Source organism: Myxocyprinus asiaticus, chromosome 6 (assembly GCF_019703515.2).
Source record: "Myxocyprinus asiaticus isolate MX2 ecotype Aquarium Trade chromosome 6, UBuf_Myxa_2, whole genome shotgun sequence".
Lineage (NCBI taxonomy): Eukaryota > Metazoa > Chordata > Actinopteri > Cypriniformes > Catostomidae > Myxocyprinus > Myxocyprinus asiaticus.
In genome coordinates this window covers 15,095,575-15,117,471 of record NC_059349.1, presented here as the reverse complement: position 1 = coordinate 15,117,471, position 21,897 = coordinate 15,095,575, and the positions used below count along the sequence as shown (strand labels likewise).

Here is a 21,897-nt window from a genome sequence, read left to right as displayed (position 1 = left end):
TTGCTTTGAGAAGATCTTACGTTTATTGATTGTCCAGAAAACATTTACTATATCTTGATATATAGTTATCGTGATATAAGAATAAATGAGCCCCCTTGTGACGTAGGAAAGTCATGTTGGTAGTAGAGAAAGAGGCATTTTTGCAGCTTGGTTTGGGGATTAAGTTTTGAGTTCTGAAATGTACAGTAAGTTTTTAGAGTAAAATGGCCTCTTGTATGTTACAATATAAAGGAAAATTAGATTCCTCATGACATGACCCCTTTAATACTTCATGTCAGGGTTTTGTTCAAACATCTAACCCCAAGTATGAGCAATAATAATAAATCATGCTTGTCTTGAAATCATGTTTTTAGCAAATTCAGAGCATGATAATAAAATCTTGTTCTAGAACCAAATGTACCACATTCACGAGAAAGTAAAAGACCCGTGTACAATTCAATGAGGTAACTGTTCTCCAGGTAATAATATTTCACAAGAACACTATTGTAAAGAGTGGTCACTTTAATCTGTAATAGTACCTGTCATTGTGTACACGAAATTCTGTGGAGTTCAGACTGTACTTTTTGTGCATCAAGTAACACAAAATAAGAGAACACACAAACATATTCAGGAAATTATACACATTTTAATAACACTTCAAAGTTTACCATTTGTGGAAGTCCCTCATCACACAGAACCAGAGAACTGCTACTTGTACACTGCTACATAAGCTATACATTATTGTCTTTTTATATTTCATTTTTGATGACATTTGTCGTCAATCTAACAGCTCAAAGGCAAGAATGAACACTGATAGATATCAGCAGTACAGTCACTGCAACTAAAATGATAACTGGTGTGATTTTGATATGACTGAAAGTGTTATAACAAGCAGCGTCGTCTACACCCAGACCAATACAGGCTGTTTCGGCAATTCAGAATGTGACTGACATATTGCTGAGATATGTGCTAATGCTCAATGTATATTCAGTGTCTGAAAAGTTTAAAGATGCATTCAGCCACATAGTATTAACTGGATTGGCACAGCACTTTGAAACATTATAATGACATGTTCAAATGAAAAGCTATATAGAAAAATACAATAACCTATTAAAAAACCACTTAAGATGCATGTCAATAATCACTAAAAGTTAGCCATGACTCTATAAATAAATATCCAAAAATAAGAACAGTTTGTACACACTCTTGATTGTAACTGGTACCAACACTAATAATATCTGTAATAAAAAGGTCATTCCTAGAGATCTAATTCAATGAAAACAACTGATCAACAAAAGGCAAGCCTGGTGTCTTTTGACACCATGACTCAGTTTCTACCATTGTCTCTGCATTAGTTACAGGCACATGACTTATTCTAATGTATGTGAGACCTAAGGAAATCCAAAGCCCAAAATTGCAGCTTCAAAGTTTTTTCTTTTTTAAAAAGGGAACACAAAAGACAACAACCAATTTCAGGACATTCCAGGGACTAAACAGTGAAATCAATCAAGAGCAACACATTTACTAAAATACTGTCACTTCTAGATACCAGGAGAAAATCTGCAATGAAAAGGTCTCGGTTTGCCCAGAGGGAAAATCTACAGCAAAGCATTGTGCAAAAATCAATATCACAGGAATTTCAAAGCCTTTTTAATGAAATCAACACTGAAAAAAAAAAAAAAGGCCACACGTTTCTCGAAGACTTGATTCATAAAGCATATGGTTGGCTCAGTCTGTAGATTGTGTTTTGAGTTGAAATGACAAAATGAAAATCAAAGCAGTCACAAATGTAATTAATTATCAGGAATTTATATTTGTGCTCTGCTTAAAGATCAGTAGAGCCTGTATTTACAGTGCCAACTCAGGGCATTGCTTTGGTCTTGTTTCTAAAATAACTTTTAACTTAACACTTTACGTAAGACTTATCGGAAGCATATTCATTTTGAATCAAATCTTCAAAAACCATAGTGGAAAACTGCTGGTATGAACATGCAGCTGTGTTGTATAAACAGTAGCAAAGACGTTAGTCAGGTACTACTTGTTCTTGAGTTCCTTGATAAAAGCGTCTAGAAGACTTTTTCAAAATGTACCCAGCTGTGGTGATGTAACCTCTGTATATTTCATACAGTTTCTTAATGCTTAAGTCTATTACATGTATGGAAGGTGCTGTAAACTGTTCTCTATGTCTAACGCTACATATGGAGTCTGTGGCACAGGCTACCGCATTAAATACAGTGCAAATCAGGCTGGGTGAATCTCATGCAACTGGGCAAGAACATGTCTATGCCATATTTCACATCAAAATCAAAAGAAAATGATGCAAAATTATATTTTACAAAAAGAAAATGAAGGCTATTTTAGGATCATTTCGATTTTCTGCATTGTGACATTATTTTCATGATAACTAATGTCAGGTAAATGTCCCAATAAAATAAAAAATCTTAAATGTACAAGCTGCATTTTCATAATGGCTAAAAACTTGTAATGTTTTCTTTTGATTTTCAAATGTTTTCGTGGGATTCACCATTCTGCTGTCACAGAGATGACACAATTCTTATGACTAATTCACTAAGTATAGGCCCAATAAGATAGGTAGGTTAGGCAAACTTCTTACCTTCTTTAATAAATTAACGTCTGGCATAAGCTACTGAAGTGTATTTTGAGAACGGCATGTAACGGAGGTGTGGTTTTGCAAATACAATGTTGACCTTGGCCAGACTACGTTCCATCATATAGCCCACTTCATTGTATATGCTGTCTAGTATTGCTTATGAACAGAATACTACAGTACCATGAAAACATGTAAAAGCAAGGAAAGACTGACACATCACATTGTCTCAATGTCAAACTTTTCTGACGAGAAGCTGGTAAAGATTATTTCTAGAAAACAAGAGTGGTCAATTCTCCAATTTACTGCTCATTACGACAGTCTGAACCAAAAGAGTTGTAGTCATAAAAGCCAAAAAGAGAATGCTGGAGAAACTATTATGAAAGTGAGCTGTTAGAATATCTGTGCACTGTCACCCTCACACTAGGGCTGGGCGATATGACGATATATTGTGGCAATGATATAGTGTCAATCGATAAGAGATTTTGCTATATTGTGTATATCACGATATGTAAATATCCATATGCGCAGCGTGGACTTATCTATCAGTGGGCAGGGCTTCACATGAGACTGAGAGAATTTAAGAAACATGGACAGGTTTTTTCTGGCATTTAACATTTTCATCGTGCGTTTGGCGCGTTAAAAGTGCGAAATATTCTTCTCATCTGACACGTGAATGTTTCAAGTGACTGTGGCACGCGCGGTCTCTGGAGCTCCAAAGTGCGTGCGCGAGTCCAGCAGGCTTTCCAATATTTGTGCTCCAGAGACAGGAGAGCTCAGAGCCTGATCAAACGTGCTACTCAATCATTTTAGACCCAGGAAAACCCCAAATGGAGAAAGAAATCTCCACAGAACGGGATGACTCCCAAACAGGTCAAGAAAATGAAGAGGAGCTTGTTATTAAAACAGGTGCGGAAAAATGTAATTCGCACAACGATAATCACTCGTAATAAAAGCAATCTGTTTTACCACCTCAAAATGAGGCATGCAAAAGAATATTATGAAAGCCAAAAGATGAACTCCACATTAATACGTTTTTTTTTTTTTTCATATTTATTTTCTTCAAGAAGTGTTTATTTTGGTTGGATATTTTTTAACTTACGTTTTATTTTCTTTGTTGCATTGCTTTGAGAAGATCTTAAGCAAAGTTTATAATAATAATAATATTGGTCAATAACATTTTAAACTGAAACGTGGCATACTTAGCATTTTGGTAAAGTTGATTTTTGAAAACAAGTTGATTTTTATTTATTTATTTATTTATGTATTTATTTACTTTGACATTGTTTGTCTGGTTTCAAATAAAGAGAAAGGAGTTTTAATTTATAAAGTTTTTAATTAATTGACTGGAGTTCCAAAAACAGGCATTACAATATTGTTATTTAATATATAAACCAATTTTTATTGATTGTCCAGAAAACTTTTACTATATCGTGATATATATTGTTATCGTGATATAAAATTACTCATATCGTGATATAAGATTTTGGTCATATTGCCCACCCCTACCTGACACCGCATCAAACACATAGCAAAACAACTGTCAAAACCGCCAGACTTTATTTTGAGTCTCACTGTGAGAAAAACATGCTCTGATTTACATAAAGGAAGACAGAATCTGATGATTCACACAATTTTCTTCAAGTCTGCACATGCAATTGTGCAGTTATGCTGATGTTCCTTTTAAGGGTGGAAAGTTATTACCTAATAGGACTGAACGTTTTTATAAAATGCGCTGGCATGGAAGATGCTAATGATGAGACAGGATGTATTCCTTATAGGGTTAATTCACACAAAAGGTATGTCATTACTTACTCACCATGTTGTTCCAAACCTGTATGACTTTGTTTTTTCTGTGAAACACAAAATGAGTAATGCTGTATTTTTATGATACTTTTGGGTCCTTTTTAAAGCTTTAAAATGAGTCACTATATCCACTGCCACTGAATTTGAAAAGACGGATCAGAATAATAATTAAAATGTCTTCTTTTGTGTTCCACATAAGAAAGTAAGTTAAAAACATGAGGGTGAGTAAATTATGACAATCATTTTTGAGGGAACTACACTTAAGTGTTTTACTGCTTTCAAGGTAGCAGAAACCAGATTCTTTTGAAAAGGTGGATTCAAGTTTAAACATGACATTGTGGGACAGCCACCCACATCAGGAATTTAGGCAAGTTAAGCCAATGCCTCCACCTAATAGTCAACATGAGCTGTACTAAACTATATCCATTTAAGTCTCTCTTGCCATGGCAAAGGCGTCATTTGACCAAAGCTGGCCTTGTTCAATGGATGTAGTACGCAACTGTTCAAAAGTTCATAACATACAAAGTGTGTCATGAGTACCAACCTCTCAACCACCAAGACATGTCCTGGCCCACAAAGTAAAGGCTAAGCAGCACAAATAATGTAAGAGCATGTGAACAGGAACCGTCCTTCAGCGGAATCATAAACTGAAAGGAGGACTCACATTTCTCCAGTTCAAAAGCAGTGATTGAGGGTCAGATTAGGAGAAGGTCAGAAGACGTTTCGAGTGTTGTTGAAGGAGTTGGAGAGAAAGGGGGTGGTGGTGGGGTCGCTATAGGGAGGTGGAGGGCTGCTGGTGCTGAGGTCGGGGTAGGGCTGAAGCCCCATCTGTTTGTTGTCCTGGAGTTTACGCACCACTACGCGGCAGAAATCCTCGTTATGCCGCTCGCAGGTGTCTAGAAGCTTCCGCACTTTGGCGGTACGTGTGGGTTGATTCACAACCAGTTCGTAGTCCTCGCGCATGAGCAGATCACGGGCCAACAAAGCATCTAAACTCTGGTTGAGACACGCCTCCGTCATCTGCCGCACAACGTCCTCTCGTCGTGATGCGATCCAGCGAGCCACAGGACCTTGAGAGTCCAATGCTGTAGGTAGATCTGTGGATATAATCAGGTGGTGGACATTAAGAATTAACTTGGAATGCCAAAAATACTGGTTTTCTATGGTATCCATAGTATTGACTCAATACGGTGTGTGGGTGGTGAGATTACAAATCCTACTATGGTGATAACTTTTGGTCATGTTGACATTTATATAGGGCTGGTCGATATATCGAATATTCACGTTATAAATCATGATGATATAAGTGATATAAAATTAAGCAATACCGTGAATATCGCAATGATTTTAATCTGCTTTTCATTTGGCCACTATGTTTTCTAAAGACATTCATTAGATTAGTTTCATGATCCTTCAGGGCTGCATATTCGTAATATGGTCATAAGTATTTATTGAACTGCAGAAGACTGTGATTTAATTAAATCAATACATGGTCTGTGTGTGCTTCAGTGTGAACAGCTGACATGCTGTTCTGTGTGCACTCGCGGGGCTAATGATGCGCTGTTTTAAGAGGTCTCAGAGCAGTTCAGGTGCACTGTAAAACCAAAGTGCTGCAGGTTCACACATTCACACAATTACAAACATTTGGAACCACTATAATTTATTATACAAATTTAAAAATGCAACACAGTATCACAGAAAAGGAGATAAAGATTGAAAACTGTCAAATATACACTGCACTTTCAGTTTTCCGCCAAAATAAAAGCTCCAGGTGAAGGTCAAGTACACAAATCTAATCCTCAAAGTAATTTTTTTTTCAGTATTATAATAATAAACTTGACTGGGTCTCAAGAATACAATAATATTTCAGTATTATAATTAAGTAACGTGGTTTTCAATCTACATCGATTCAACTTCACAGGATGTGATGTTTCATTGTACTATAGTGCATCATTGCATCATCAGTGTCTCATAATTATTAATGAGACTGCGTGGCCTTATCCTATGAGAACGCGCAAACTATCAAGCGCTTCAGTTGAGGGAGTTGATAGTACCGGGCTGCAAGTGTTCACTGCACATCCTCCCCACAATAATGACAGAGGGACAGGACAGGCTTTCAATCGATGGCAAACCTTTTAAATGTTTGCACCAAACACATTTATTAACGTGAGTGTTTCGAGATGCGGAGAGGTGGACTGCCTCTGACTTGGGCTCGCTTGAGATGCGTTTTACATTGATTGTCCAAGACACAAATGCTATCGATCGGTCAATCCATCCATTCATCCATCCATCCTTAGGGTGCTTTCACACTAGCACTTTTGATGCGCACCCGAGTTCGAATGACGTCAAAGTTCGGTTCGTTTGGATGATGTGAACTCTGTTTTCCGATCTCGGGTGCGCACCCGGGTCCGCTTGAAAAGGTGGTCTTGGGTACGGTTCAAGTAAACAGTACGGTTTGCTGATGACATGAACGCAATCGTGCCAAATCATGGAAGTGAACCGCTTGTGATGACGTATAATTCGCATCTTCGCAGGCTCCCAATCGCAATTATAATGCTATAATGCATTTCTCATACCTGTTTGTCTCCAAATAAATCCCCTTCAGAGAGCAGCTCATATCTCTTGCAATGCATCCGAGTGCTCATTGCAGACAAACGCTAAAATTTTTCACATCATGACATTCAACGCATCCGCAGGAACAAAGGTAAGTGTCGTTCTGTGCATGTCAAGTTTTACTGGTAAATCCAAACAGACGAATACTTTAATAGCACAGTGAAGCTGATGTCCTCCATAGTTGTTGCCAAGTTACAGTGGTAAACAGCTGCTGCTTACACTCATGCTGATGAAGTAATTGGACCGCGGTTTGGACCCAAGTAATATGATGTGAACAGAGACCAGCGGGGGCAGTGGGAGGTGGGAAGAAATGAGCTAGGGTTCGGTGTAAGCAATCGAACCAAGTGTGAAAGTTAATGTGAGTGTTTTAACCGATCTAAGCACTTATATTTGTAAATCAACGTCTTGGAATAAGTCTCAAAGTTATTAAAGTGTAAAATACATTCACATATTTTCAATACAGAGTACATGGCTTGGCATTTATTTGTGCATTAAATTACAGATATAAAATGACCAGTGTGATTATGTGTAATGTATTGTGAGTAGTGTTGTCACAGTACCAACATTTCAGTAGTCGGTATATTTTTTATTTTAGTATTGACTTGGTACCGAAGTACCGGTACTTTTGACAACACTAATTGTGAGCTTGCAAAAGTGTATAATGTATTTGTGCATTTTATTACAACTGTGAGAATCTTTGATGCTATTAACTGCATTAGTTAAATAATGCTGAATGACTAATTCAGACAGCTGTGTTCACTCCTACATCTTCCCTCACTCCACTGCTGATCTCACCCACTTTGGCTGATTTTATTTTATTTTTTAAACTGTGGTGAGAACTCAACTCTGCTCAAACAGTGGGTGTCGTGGCCCTATAATGGGATTTCAGTTTTGTCTGTAGTATTGAAAGTGGTACCAATAATTATCAAATTTCACTTATATTGGTATCAACTAATGAAACTTTGCTATTTTGACCAACTAAATTGTTCTTTGTTCACGTTTATTTTTCATTGGAGATGCAGATATTTCAGATGCTCAGGGTATGATTAAAGAAAGTGCGGTTACCTTGTGGATGTGGCTGCAGGGTGAGTGGCTGTATGGCAAAAGCAAGGTCGCTCTCAGTCTGGGGTGTATGTGGTTTGATGGGTATGTTGAAGTCAGACACAAGCTGGGCCGTCGGGTATTCAGGGTTTAGGTTGTTCCGAGAGCAGTGGTCCACCAGAGGCTTTGGATGATCCAGTGGAAGGGACATTAATGATGACTGTGGTACACCCTGAGCAGCTGACAGACCTGATGTAAATGTACAATAGTAGCGGTAAACTAATGCAAATTAGATTAGATTGACTGTGTAAAAAAAGTAATGATTCCTGCCTTGAGAGGGACTCGATATGGTAAGGAAGCCCGGATGGGACATTTCTGCATCCTGGGAAGAGTAGGAGCCTGATCCAGATGTAGAACTGTTGTCCTGTCATGTAACAAGAACGACAATATTAAGCACTTACCAGACAGTTCTGATCTATGGTCAAATGCTAAATCATTTCAAAACATAGGACTTAAAAGATTGGATAAAGAATTGAAACTGACTGGCCAGGGGACATTTTGCTCCTTCACAGTCTTTTCCTCCATTCTTTTTCCATTTGTTTGAGTTGACGAGCAGCCATTTGGTGGCCTCATATACTGGGGCAAGGGAAGGCAAAGAAATTGCACAATTATATGGTAATCTGTGACCAGAGATGGAAAGTAACGTATTACCACTACTCTCGTTACAGTACTTGAGTACATTTTAAAAAAAGTTCAAATTTAAGTATAAATAAATAATAGTATTTTTACTTGAGTTGATTAAAAATGAAATATTCAACTTCGCTACAGTTATTTTTCACCACAATTACAAAGTACAAAAAAATACAAAATATTTCTGAATTTTTGGGAAGAAGAAAGTTATAAGCACTAAATCTGTTTATAAACTAAAACGCGTTGTGCGCAGCACAACAGAAGCCACAGCACAGCAGCTCTCAAAAACTGCCGCCGGTGTCCTCTCTTCTCTAGCTTCTCCAAGACTTTCTGCCCTGTCACTATACAAGAACTGTAATACTGTGAGTTTCTCATATTTCATTTTATTCTGGAAAGGAGCCGTTCATTCAGGAACGAGGGAACCGTGTGAACACGTTTAACTACTGATCAAACTTCACTTGTTTTTAAGATAAGCAATATTTTACCTGTGTCAAACATTAACACAATGTAGTTTGACATATATGTGGGGATATCTTGTTTACTTGCTACTGTATGTCTAAAACAAACTTTTTATATACCTTAGAAAGATGCAATGCCAATAGTGTTGGAAATTAATGGGGACTCGGAGCAAAAATGCCACCGAAATTGACAAAATATATGTTTTGTTAATAATATTTGATATAGTTACAATTACGTACATTGCGATCTTTTGATTTTTCACTGAACATTCTTTTTTTCCTGCCGTCTGGTTACTCGCACCATAGCACATACAGACAGGTTGTCCGCTTCTATCAATCCGCATCAGTTCAGTATTAAATTCCGTAGCCGTTTGCACTCTTGTTCAAAATAAACTGTCCTAGCGGGTAACTCTCGCTCATGGTGCTGTACTGTACTTCCCTGCCCTGTTCTGCTGTTTATCTGTCAGAAAAGCCTCACCCTCTAGAGGTCAAACGTGTGCAAGGGATGGATGTTATATAAAGAAGGTATGAGAAATCAAAAAACATAAATGTAACCAAATGATACAATTTACTTAATAATAGCTCAATATGTTAAATAACCATTATGTTAATTAAGACTTTATTATTATAACTGTAATACAATACATATACAGAACAACCACTTTTAGTGTTTGAAGCAATCATATCTCTCAATAAACACTGTGTGATATTCCTCTGTGATATTGCATTATATTCGTTTTGTACAGTATGTTATCTTAATAGCCAAAATACTTGGACATACGTGAATGAGAATAAACCTGAAATAGGAATGTGTTTCAGTCACAATGCACATTATGTAGTTTAGAGACATTTAGAATGTTACAAATGGTTATTTGTATTTAAATAAATGTTGTATTCTTAAAATGTTCTGTTTGTCCAAGAATCCTCTTGCAGCAATGCAGGTCTTTGGCATTTAAAAGCTGCTAGTTTAGGACCTGTGAGGAGACTGTGATTTACTTGTCTTTTGTTGTGCAACTGGCTGTCCACTTCCCTCTCTATCGTGGTTAAAGATTCTTTTTTCAAAACAGTAATGCATGAAATAGCCTTCATCTCTCTAAAATAATAGACTTAAGGAGAAAATAGAATTTCAGGAGAAATGTGTTTCTTTTTGCCTATTTTTAAAACCAAAATTTGACTTGCAAGTGTAAAGCAACTTGTAAGAACTCAATACCTCAGGAAATGGGGAAAAAACCCACTGTATTGTGATTTCCGCATGGTAGCGCAACCATTTTCAATTGTTCTAATAATAAGAAAATTTTATTGATTACCAAATTAACACTTTAGAATGCTTTTGTAAGGAATATGTGACACAGTATATGTTTGCCATCACGGATAAAGAAAAAATTAAATATATACCACTTTAAACAATTATTTCAAACTGTAATAATAATTTGCAATTAATGATTTTGGCAGTATTTTTATCAAATTAATGCATCCTTGTTGAAAGGAAGCATCAGTTTCTTTCAAGAACAAAAATGTCTTTGTGTTCTAAAAATGGAAGCGTATATAATATAATTTTCATGAAGTAACTTGTAACGTAATTACTTGAGTCGTTTTTCAGCAAACTACTTATTTACTTGAGTCATAATATTTCTCAGTACTTCTACTTGTACTCAAGTGAATTATTTCTTCAGTAGCAGTACTTTTACTTAAGTAAAAAAAAAAGTAAAAGTACTCTTTCCACCACCGTCTGTGACCTAACAACGAGAGATAAAACTAATGCCAAGACAGATTACAATGCATAACTGGCAGAACTACCATACATTCTTATAATGTTCTGAAAGTTCAAGTGTTTGACAAAAAGAACTCTGTGTGCCATATCCTCTACAATTTATATTAAACAACAGTCATTGCTTTAAAACACAAATGCAAGGTGAGTTTAACCTCTTAAAGACTTACTTTCGTCCGTTTGACTGTCAGCACCGCTTCTAGAACATCAATCTCATCAAACCTTCTCAACATGGGCTCCAGCTCAATAAGACAATCTGTAAGGTACAGTCAAGGCAACTTTTGAGACACTGTCTACATTGCATTAGAGGATAAAATTTTGATAATTTTATTTATACATGATGTTATTTATGCATCAGTCTTCAGTTTTTTCAGTGTCTCATGTCATCACAATATTAAAAATTAAATTCTTTGAAAGTAAGAAAACGAAGTAACAATTATTGTGTTTTCATAATCGATCATTGCTATCACTTCCAGTTACAGAACAATTAGTGCGTAGATACACATTGTGCCTATTTGGATAAAGTGACACATGCTGATGACCCTTTAGCTCTTTATGTCTGTGCACACAGCTATTTTCTCACTACCCTGATTCATCTTCATCTAAACATTGTAAATTTGAAATGGAGAAATCTTGAGTAGAACAAAGTGATGTCAAAATGTTTACTCATTTCTAAAGCTAAACTGCCAGATCATGTGCTGACAAAAATGCCAATAAAGTCATATTACAATGACACAGTTGTGGTTAGATGATGAAGCCAATGAAAAAACAGAAGCACAGGTCACTCTCTGGATTAAATTAAATTAGATTATATTCATCAGGAATAACATCATATTTCACAGAGACTGAGTAAAGTAGAGGAAAGGTCAAAGACGATGTGAGGGCTGACACTCACTAAGGAAGGAGGGCCGTTCATCAGGGTTGGAAGTCCAGCCGCAGGTCATGAGGTTAATGAGAGTCTCTCTGCTGGGAATGTCTGCCGGCAGACTATCCAGGCTGGTGTCAGGCCGAGATCCTCGCAAAACACTGAACATGATCTGCATGGGGTTGGTGGCCTCTGACCACAAAGAGAAATAATGTAAAATGTCATAGGATGAATTAATGAATGCTGCCTGGATAGATTATAATACTGTCGTTTAAGAAATTAAGGAAGTGACCTAGAGAAATACGAGTCATGATTTTCTATGCATCAAAAACATGACTCGGCAAATTCTGCCACAGCTTAGTGCTGAGTATGTCAACAGTGGCGCTTTTGTTTTGAAGTTCTTTATAATTCATGCAGCTGCATTTTACTGAGCAATTCTGCCCAACTAATACCAAGCTTACATATGTAAGAGATAATGAAATGTTACTCAATTATTACTGCAAAATAAACTAGGCATGTGATCGGCAAAGGACAAAAAAGCAGGAAAATATACCGAACAATGACTACGTCATCAACTTAGTTTTACACATTTTTATTTGATAAGCATAGCTACTTTTCAGCACAAAACCACTCAAACAGAGTTTAGAAGATATGAAATCTACACTCAGTAAGCACTTTATTAGGTACACCTACTTATTCATGCGATTATCTAATCAGCCAATGAATCGTGTGGGAGCAGTGCAATGCATAAAATCATTCAGATATGGGGCAGGAGCTTCAGTTAATGTTCACATCAACCATCAGAACAGGGAAAAATGTAGTGAGCAGAATAGCATCTCAGAATGCACAACACATCAAACCTTGAGGTGGATGGGCTACAACAGCAGAAGACCATGTTGGGCACTTTATTAGGACCATAGTGTTCCTAATAAAGTGCTCAGTGAGTGTATAGCCAACATTTGGGAAGGAATCACTTTCATATGCTTTGCGATTTGAATTGTAATATGATATGATCCAACATTTTTATCATATTGATGCGCTGCTCAGCATGTTCCGCACACAGCCAATAGCTCATGCGTCGCTGACTGAAGCGGTCAATGCAGTATGCAGAATTTTTAAAAACACAGCATTTTGCAATTTAGTAATCGTGCAAGGCCATATCGTGATTTCAATCTTAATTCAATACATAATGCTGCCTTGATGGTTATCTAAATATCTTTGAGGTCAAAGTCTGCAGGTTTCAAAGAGTTTTGGATGGCTTTCCCTCTATATGTACTGTAAGTGCCTCTTATACAACTGTCATGGCAAGTTCATTTCCTGATCTTAACTGGAAAAAATGTCTGTTTAGACTTGTCTAACATTTCCTATTGTCTGGACTCTGTCTGTAGGTGTTTATGATTATACATTCAAATGGTTAAATATACCGGCTCTGAATACTTTACCTGCGAAGTTAAATTTCACATTTTCACTGCAAATATCACGCCCATAACGCCCGAATTGCCTCTTAACAATAGCAACTCTAAAGTATGTGCATGACATAACAGCAGCAGCAGTGGATGACACTTGTTTGGTTGAAAAGTGCTCTGTACTGCTTACAGTGAATGCACAGAATGCACAGATTATCGAGAATTCACGTGGGTCACATATTTAGGTTGGAAAAAACTGAATTCCGGATTAATCCAGAAAAATCACATCCCTGATAAACCCAAGCTGGGTAAAAAAAAAAAAACCCGACACAAAGCAGACTTACCAAATAAATACAAGGCTGATCAAGAGTCCATAAGCGAAAAATACTTAGCATTTTTCTAATTTCATACAGTTTTTCCTCAATATAAATTATATTATCAACAAAACAATTAGAGTGAATAGTTTAATAAAAGAAATAAAAAATTACAATTAACTAATTAAATTAACATAAAAGTATTTCAAAATTTCTTAATATTTTGTATGCCCCCCTCCCTTTTTGTACAAATAAGCAGGGATGGAGACTAACGGAATACATGTAACGGGATTACGTATTTAAAATACTAAATATAAGTAACTGTATTCCACTACAATAAAAATTTTAATAATTGGTAATCAGAATACAGTTACATTCAAAAAGTATTTTGAATACTGAAGAGATTACTTTTCATTTTATTGCCATTTGTTTAATTTTATATGTAGTCCATTTAGTTTTCATATTTATGCTTTAAAATGAAGCAATCTGAGGAGCATTTGAACAGCGCAGCAACACTTATGTAACATTCATTCAAGCAGACAGAGGGCACTCTCATACTGTTATGAGTGAAAAGAGTTAGAAACACTCTGTCAGATTAAATATAAATACAATACAAATAAATACACGATTACGAGGCTGTATGGTGTCAATTTTGTATGCGGTTTGGCTATTTATTTATTTTTTTTACAAGAATAAAGGATGCTTTTATGAGAAATACTAACCAAATGTAGCCTGTAGCATCATACAGAAAGCTACAAAGAATAGATTTTCTGCCTCATTCTATGAACAGAATCCACAAACGATCAGAAGATTATGTTTTTATAAACACTCTGTTGGGTTTTGAAGTTGTAAGTTTGGAGAATCAGAAATAGTTCCTTGTGTAAATTGTCATTTGAATATATAGCATTATGTCATGGTAAAATGGTATTTCTAGCCATTAGATGCACCTGCTATGAGTCGCGATTACATTTTATAATGAATTCTATCAAGAAAATCCATGTTTGATCTTTTTTTTTCCTCTAGTAAGACCTCTGATATTAGTGCAAAGATGTGCAAAATTTTACTCTTAATATTTGTTTTATTTTTTTACTGTATTTATTTATTTTTTTTAAACAATTTACTTGAGAAGCTATTTAGGCTTTTTCAGAGCATGTAGTCTTTATATAAATGAATTTTGTTTTACTGTACTGGCAGATTTTTTCATGCTTTTCACTTGTTTATAGACAAAAGCAAGTAAAAAAAATCTGCCAGTGCTGAAAAAGTAATCCAAAGTATTTAGATTAAGTTATTGATGATGAGTAATCTAACGGAATACATTACAAATGACATTTTGAAGCATGTATTCTGTAATCTGTAGTGGAATACATTTTAACCCTCCCAACCCTGCAAATGAGTATCCTTAAACATTCAGTTTATTTCCAGGTAAAAATTAGATTTTAAATTACCGATTTTTTTTATGTTGACTCAGACTTTTGAACGGCATTGTCAATGGATATGAAATATTAATCTGAGTTGAATTTTATTATGTGAGAAGAAAAAAATCGCGGATGACATGTAGGAAATCAGTTATACAGTGTAATGGTCATTTTACAAAAATATTTCACATTTTAATAAAATGTGTGTTTAATAAAACATAATCCCATGTGAATATCACAGAATTCACTGGCACACTTTTCTATCAATCATGGAGCTCAACAGCTATGAACGGCCAAAGTTCCCTACCTTCATAGGGTATCTGCCTTGAAAGCACTTCCCACATGATGATGGCGTAACTGAAAGAGGAAGCAGAGAACAGATGAGAGAATGGTTTCACTGTTGCCATGCCGCAGCTACATCCACACTGGGCAATCCCCTTCCGTAATAAAACACTCTCCTATCAGTCCAATGATTTCAACATACCCTCTGACTAAGATAAGAAAACTTAAGACAAAGACAAGACTGGATAGCTAGTCCTGTTCAGTGTCGGGAAAAAACTAACTAAATGTAGCGCTGTTCCACTAGCTTGACAGTTGCTCAGCTAACTTCAAAATAGACTAGCTTTTCCAGTTACAAACTACATGCTACAATGCTATTTTTGTAACATTGTATTACACACGTAGCTTTACAAACGAGCAAACTGAGATAACAAATGTGTTCACCTCACCCTTGTTCTCGTATGAAGCATTGGGAAGTCACTTTATCATTTCAATTTAGTGAATCAGTTCATTCGGCTGAGTTGAACTGGATCAAAAAATGCCTGCACAGAATTAAGTCTTTTTTGTAGCCACATAAAAAATAATATTGTAATAAATATTACAATAACTTTAAAAAGCCATATACAATTTAGTCAAATACTCAAGTTATATTAAATTATATTGAAGTATTATGTAGAAAATTTCTGTTCAAATTCTGTTTCTGTTTAGTAACAATAATAAAAACATATTTTAATAGTTTTCAAAATGTTTAAGGATGTTGCCGAATCTACCCTTAAATAGCTTCAATTTTGTTTGCTACTTTTTGTTGGTAGCTTGTAGTGTAGCTACTGTAACTACTTTATAGCTACAATGGTACCAACAAGGTAGTTTAACTACTTTCAATTATGAGTAGCTTGAAGCTTGACAAGCTACAGTTTAAGAGTAGCTTTCCCAACATTGGTCTTGTTCAGGCTGACATTTTGAGCATAACACTTAAGTCACTTCCTTTTTTCTTCCACCAGAGCAGTGGCTGAATAAAATAATGGCCACTTTCATATTAGTTTTTTTTCTCGATACAGTTTTGGTGAGCTATGAGCAACCCTCAAAAATAAATCTATTGTATTCTGTTTCCCAGCCTCTCTCGGTGTTCTGGGAATTCATTCAAACATTACCAAAATCCAAACAGGGATTTGTGACTACACACAATATGAATGTAACCACCACCCATATTTTCAATGTCCAGCACTTCCGGCCTCACCACTTCAACTTTTTAGGTGAAACATGTCCCTCATCTGACAGGAACTGTGCTGAGTCAACAACAGACTGGGGTAATGGTGCAATAAGAGGGACAGTTGAAGTTGAAGGGAACTGCTGAAGGGAATGCCCCGAAAATATAGGAACTGAGAGAGCAGGACAAAGGTACAGTTAAAACTGTGTAGGAATAGTCTGAAATTTATCAGGCTGAAGTTAATTAATGCGGTCAAAACTGTGTAGATTCCTGTAAACAAATGCGTAAAAGATACTGACCTGTACATGTCATATTTGACATCAGCTCGACGGTTCTTGGAGGGCTCGTATTCCTCTGGTGGCATATAGATGACGGTGCCTCCCATTTCGGCAGGTTTTGAGCTAGACCCTTTAGTGATAGAGAGCTGACGCCATTTAGACAAGCCAAAATCAGCTATCTATTCACAAAGACATACAAGATCACTTTAGAGCAGACAGTCAAAAGGGTATAGCAACATCTATCTATCTATCTGTCTGTCTGTCTATATTCTTTTATAAGACATGTTAATAGACTTCGAATCATTTTAAAAACAGGCTTGCTGACATTTATGCCTATTAGCTTTGAGGGCATAAATATGTTAAACTCTTAAATGTTGACCAAATAAATTCCTAGCAGATTATTAATTTACAGTGTTTCTCTTTCAGGAAAATAGATGAAAAATTCTGTACAACACAAACTGACAATGTCCCCTCCCACTAAACTGTAAACATCACCTGTCTCCAATAGCATGTAGCAAACTAGATTGGTAAAGTTTGTCAAGACAAACTTTGATGTTGGCTTGACAAAGCACTGTTTGAAAGTTTAAAACTCATTTTAAAAGTCTGAAGTTTAATCGTCACACAGACATTACAGTAAGACACATAAACCATCAGACAGACATACAGAGAAACTTAAAGAAGATTAAAAGTCTTGTGTGGGTTTGTTCACATTTGAATTTTTGATAGTTAGAGTTTGAATTAACGAGCATTCCATTGGACCATTTAAACATTCCGTTAATGTTAGCCTATGGGATTTTTCCCATTTTAGATTGCCTGCTGTGTGAAAACCTGAAGTCCAATAAGTTAGAAAAGACACTGCACACTATTCCAGACAGTTTGAAAGACTGCGCCAAGTTTGGTGGGCGTAGCTTGAAAGCTCTAGAAGGAGTTAGTGTTCAAAATTTTGGTCTTGGTTTAGAGATTTTTTAACCCTAAGAAGAATTTGTTGACAACTTCATCAAGCCAACGCAATTATGGTTTGTTGGTCTGCCTTTGGTCATGTTAATGAATTATGCTAATCATTTTATGAATGAATTATTCATTTTAAGAGCATTTTCATTGTGTTTGTCCCTGATAGAAGCTGTCAAGTGTGGTTTTGCAGAGTTACATCAATAAACTTTGTTTGCTATTTCAAAAAAAGAGGCAAACCCTTTGATACGTTTGGCCCCAATAGGAAATATGTAAACAGAGGGACAAAAATCTGTGCTCATCAAGCCATATGTTTTTTTTTTAAAAGGGTATGAAAGAGGCGTTTGGTAGGGGTAAGACTTTCAAACTTGGAAAATAAATGTGACACTTTCTAGCCATGTTTCAAAAGGATAGCTGTGAATTTGAAAACTTTTGTAGGACAAATGGGGCAGTCATACAAGTCACAGATAAAATACAGAAAAATATGTATGTCTGCACATTCTCACAATGTTTGCAAGCAAAAGTCAATACATCACAAGTAAATCACCTAGATATTCCAAACACTCAGTTAGTACATTTTTACTTGCTAGCTAAGCTTTAAAAAAAGATCTCTGCAAATATCATGAATAAGCATAAAGCTAATAAAATGGGGCGCCCGCAGACTTATCAATCCTGCAACATGTCTGCTTGACCAAATGCACAAACCTTGACATGGTACTCTCCATCAAGCAATATGTTCTGAGTTTTTAGGTCATGGTGTAGAAGTGGTGGGATCATATTGTGGAGGAAGTTGACCCCAAGAGCAATCTCATAAAGAATACGAAGTCTCAACGGCCAGGCTACCACTGGGTACATATCTTTCTGTAACACAAGTTTAAAAATACTAGAATCAATATTCAAGAACCTGTATGCCAGCCACAAGGGAGAAAATGAATCTGCATTACTCAAATGAAAAGTACTTATGTCATTATTACTAAAAACACAATGTTGACTGTATAGTTCTACCTCATGTAGCAGTTCATCAAGTGATCCATTGGTCATGTACTCTGTCACAATGCAGAAGAACTCGGGCTCATTGCACACCCCAAAGATCTGGATGATGTGGTTGAATCTAGCTTTGTGAAGCACCTCAGCTTCCTTTAGTAAACAATTTCTTTCCCTGCAAATGGGTTAATAATTAGACAAGAGCTGGGTAATTTCTAAACAAGAGAATGTAAAGGGACTATCAGGGAGAATCAGGGTTCCCAGACCCAGACAATGACAAGTCAATCTCAATTGGCAGCATTTGTGGCATAATGTTGATTACCTCAGAAATAATTTCAACTCATCCCTCCTTTTCTTATTAAAAATAATAATAATAATAATAATAATAAGCGAAATCAAGGTTAATAGACTACGAATCATTTTAAAAACAGGCTATCATTTTATCACGCTAAATTATTAAGGCCTACGTCTTGTGGCTATACTGTTGAAACAGTGAGTACTTTAATGTTTACATATTGGGGGCAATTGTAAGTGGATCACTTTAACCCAGATTTTATCTTTTTAAAGAAAAGGACAGGAAATTATTTTTTGTGGTTATCAACGTTATGCCACAAATGCTGTCAACTGAGCTTAACTTGTATTGAACCCAGAATATTCCTTTAAAAATTATTTAATAGGAGATCAATTCCTTGCCAAGTCCAAGAGCTAAGCAATGAGCATAACTAGAAATTATTAGATTCACTATAAAAATGGCCATGACTTTCGAAGAATGTATTAATTTCCATGACTTTACTAGGCCTGAAAATCAAAGTTTAAAAATTCCCAGCCATCTCCAGGTTTTTACAAGGAAATCTCAAATCCGAGCTATAACTCATTGCTCATCAGCACCAAGCTAAATTACCATTGCGTGTCAGTCTGGTCTATTCTAGTCTGACTGTATAGTTGTCAACAAACCAAGAAAGTATTCAAGCCTCTTGTACAAACTGTACAGTTTCCAACTGCTGTACGTCTACAAAGAATGCTATATGACCACATAAGTGATGCACAACGTCAAATGTCTGTGCCTGATTTCTATAGTATCCTTTTCAGTGATATGTCATGAAATAAAAACATGGAAATACAAGCACTGATGTCCATAACAGATTGGAGGGATCACAGCTAGCAGACAAATGCCCTGGTCTGATCAACAACATGCAGCATTTGACAATGTTTTAGGCTCTGTGTATCTGAATCAACAAGAAAGCAAAACACAGATCACTCTGCACTGTACCCACCTCTCCCCAACCGGTGAATCCAATTTCAAGCACTTGATCGCGACTGTGGTGCGCCAGTCACTGTGCTGCGCCCTGAACACAGTCCCAAAACCTCCTTTACTGATGTAGTGCAAGTCCGTTAGTTTCCGATACGGGATCACCGGTAAGGTGCTGGTGAGACTGCAGATGTTGACGCAGCCGGTGTGCTCCATGCTTCGGGTTATTATGAGACGAAAGGGGCCCGTTTAGTTTTAGTGTCAGACACGAAAAGGGAATTGAAAGCACCGGGAGAGAGAAAAGCACGCGCATTTATCTACATGTTGTGAATAAGGTTCGGTTTACGCACTAAATGTTCCCGAGACAAGCATTTGGGATGCATTTAAATAACTACTAAATAAGGAAAGCTAAATTATCCTTTAAAAAAGAGCAACTAAATAACAGATGGAAATAAAACGTGTCAAATAGCTCGCGCGTGGAGACGAGCCCCAAGGCAGAAAAACGTTTTTTTTTGTATAAATATATCAAGCCGCTAAATAAACTGTAGGTTAACGAATAAATCAAATCAGATCAGTGCGAAACGAGATTTATCGATAACGAAACGTAGCTGTGGTCGCGGTCAGATATTTCGCAGGTGTTTTGTGCGTGGCTCGGACCAAATCCACTCACGCAACGCTTGTATGTTTTTTTTCTATAACCACCCGTATTTCGACAAGTCCCGCCTTTGACCGTATAACTCGCTGCGGATGTATGAATGACTTCTCAACTATCCAATCACAGACCTCTGGTTAGTCTCTAACAGCCAATCCTGTTATAGGAGGCGGGGTTTCTGGGAATAAAGGTGAGGAAAAATCAAACGCCGAACTCTCGACTGTGACTTCAGCTTCCGGGTGTTCCGGGTTGAACTAAAATCTTTCCAGCAAATCAGTCCAATGTCGGCCATCTTTCATTCATTTAAATAGAAGTGGCCCGTCTCTGCTGAATACTCTCTGGTTGAACTTGCAACATCCACCAGACGTGAAAAGAACAGTGCGCACATTCAAGTACTCCATATTTTAGTAGCTTTTGTAGCTGTTAGACGTATTCAATTTATATGATAGATAGAATTTAGCTTTATAAATGCAGAAAAAAACGTTATCTGAACGATTGTTTTATTTTTATTTTTTTTTAATTTTAAATTTTTATTTATTTATTTATTTATTTTACCGTTAGAAAATTTAAGACTTTGCACTATCAAATCTTATTCAATGTGTTGAGTTCGACAGTCTTTAAAATAAAGGTTTATAAAAGTTGAACTAATTTGAACTTGACACTCGTCTTAAAAACGCGACGTTCATGGCGCGAGACGCGACGCAACGGCAAAGGCGTCCGTATGACGCATGTGTAGATTTAAAAACATTTTAAAAACAGTGCAGTTGTTCCTGGGTGATTCCATTATGATGTAACACAGGGAAATCCCCAACAGAAGATATTTTCTATCTGCATTTTGTATGTTTCTAAGAATAAAGAGACTTCAAAGAAATGCACCAACTTCTGAATTTCATTTTTATACTGACATGTATCAACTCATCAGTCACTTAACACAAGCACCTAAAACTTTTGCACAGTACTGTATATAAAAAAAATGTCCTTGAAAAATGTATTTGAAAACTTTTTGGAAATTAATGATGAAGTTGTTTATACTCTCATGTATTTAAGGTGAAAAGAAAGTATTGTAATACTATTTACTTGGTTACACCACATGACAATTTAAAAGTTTTAAATTTTATTGTAGAAAATACTATAAAGGTTTTTCAAAAATGTATGAAACAAAATTGGACACAAAGATTACATTTCTGAGAACATGACACAAATGTTTTAAACTAGATTTTTTAAAAATATTTCTCATTTTAACACTTGCACAAACTTATTCGTTAATGAACAATTTGGCCCTTATTTGACAAGGACCAAATTGTGATGGCTAGACAACTGGGTCAGAGCATCACCAT

General features: G+C 36.2%; 1 protein-coding gene across 1 annotated transcript; it reads right to left on the bottom strand.

Annotated features, from left to right (window-relative positions):
* Positions 1 to 605: 605 nt before the first annotated feature.
* LOC127442259 (receptor-interacting serine/threonine-protein kinase 2-like) lies at positions 606 to 20,593 on the bottom strand. The gene is made up of 11 exons (XM_051700138.1): positions 19,934 to 20,593; positions 18,681 to 18,834; positions 18,381 to 18,536; positions 16,749 to 16,906; positions 15,271 to 15,320; positions 11,859 to 12,020; positions 11,134 to 11,219; positions 8,591 to 8,683; positions 8,378 to 8,471; positions 8,072 to 8,296; positions 606 to 5,490 (listed from the first exon to the last, which is right to left on the bottom strand). Exons 1-11 carry the CDS (start codon positions 20,122 to 20,124, stop codon positions 5,105 to 5,107), a joined length of 1,755 nt encoding a protein of 584 aa, XP_051556098.1. The 5' UTR covers positions 20,125 to 20,593; the 3' UTR covers positions 606 to 5,104.
* Between the last annotated feature and the right edge of the window lie 1,304 nt (positions 20,594 to 21,897).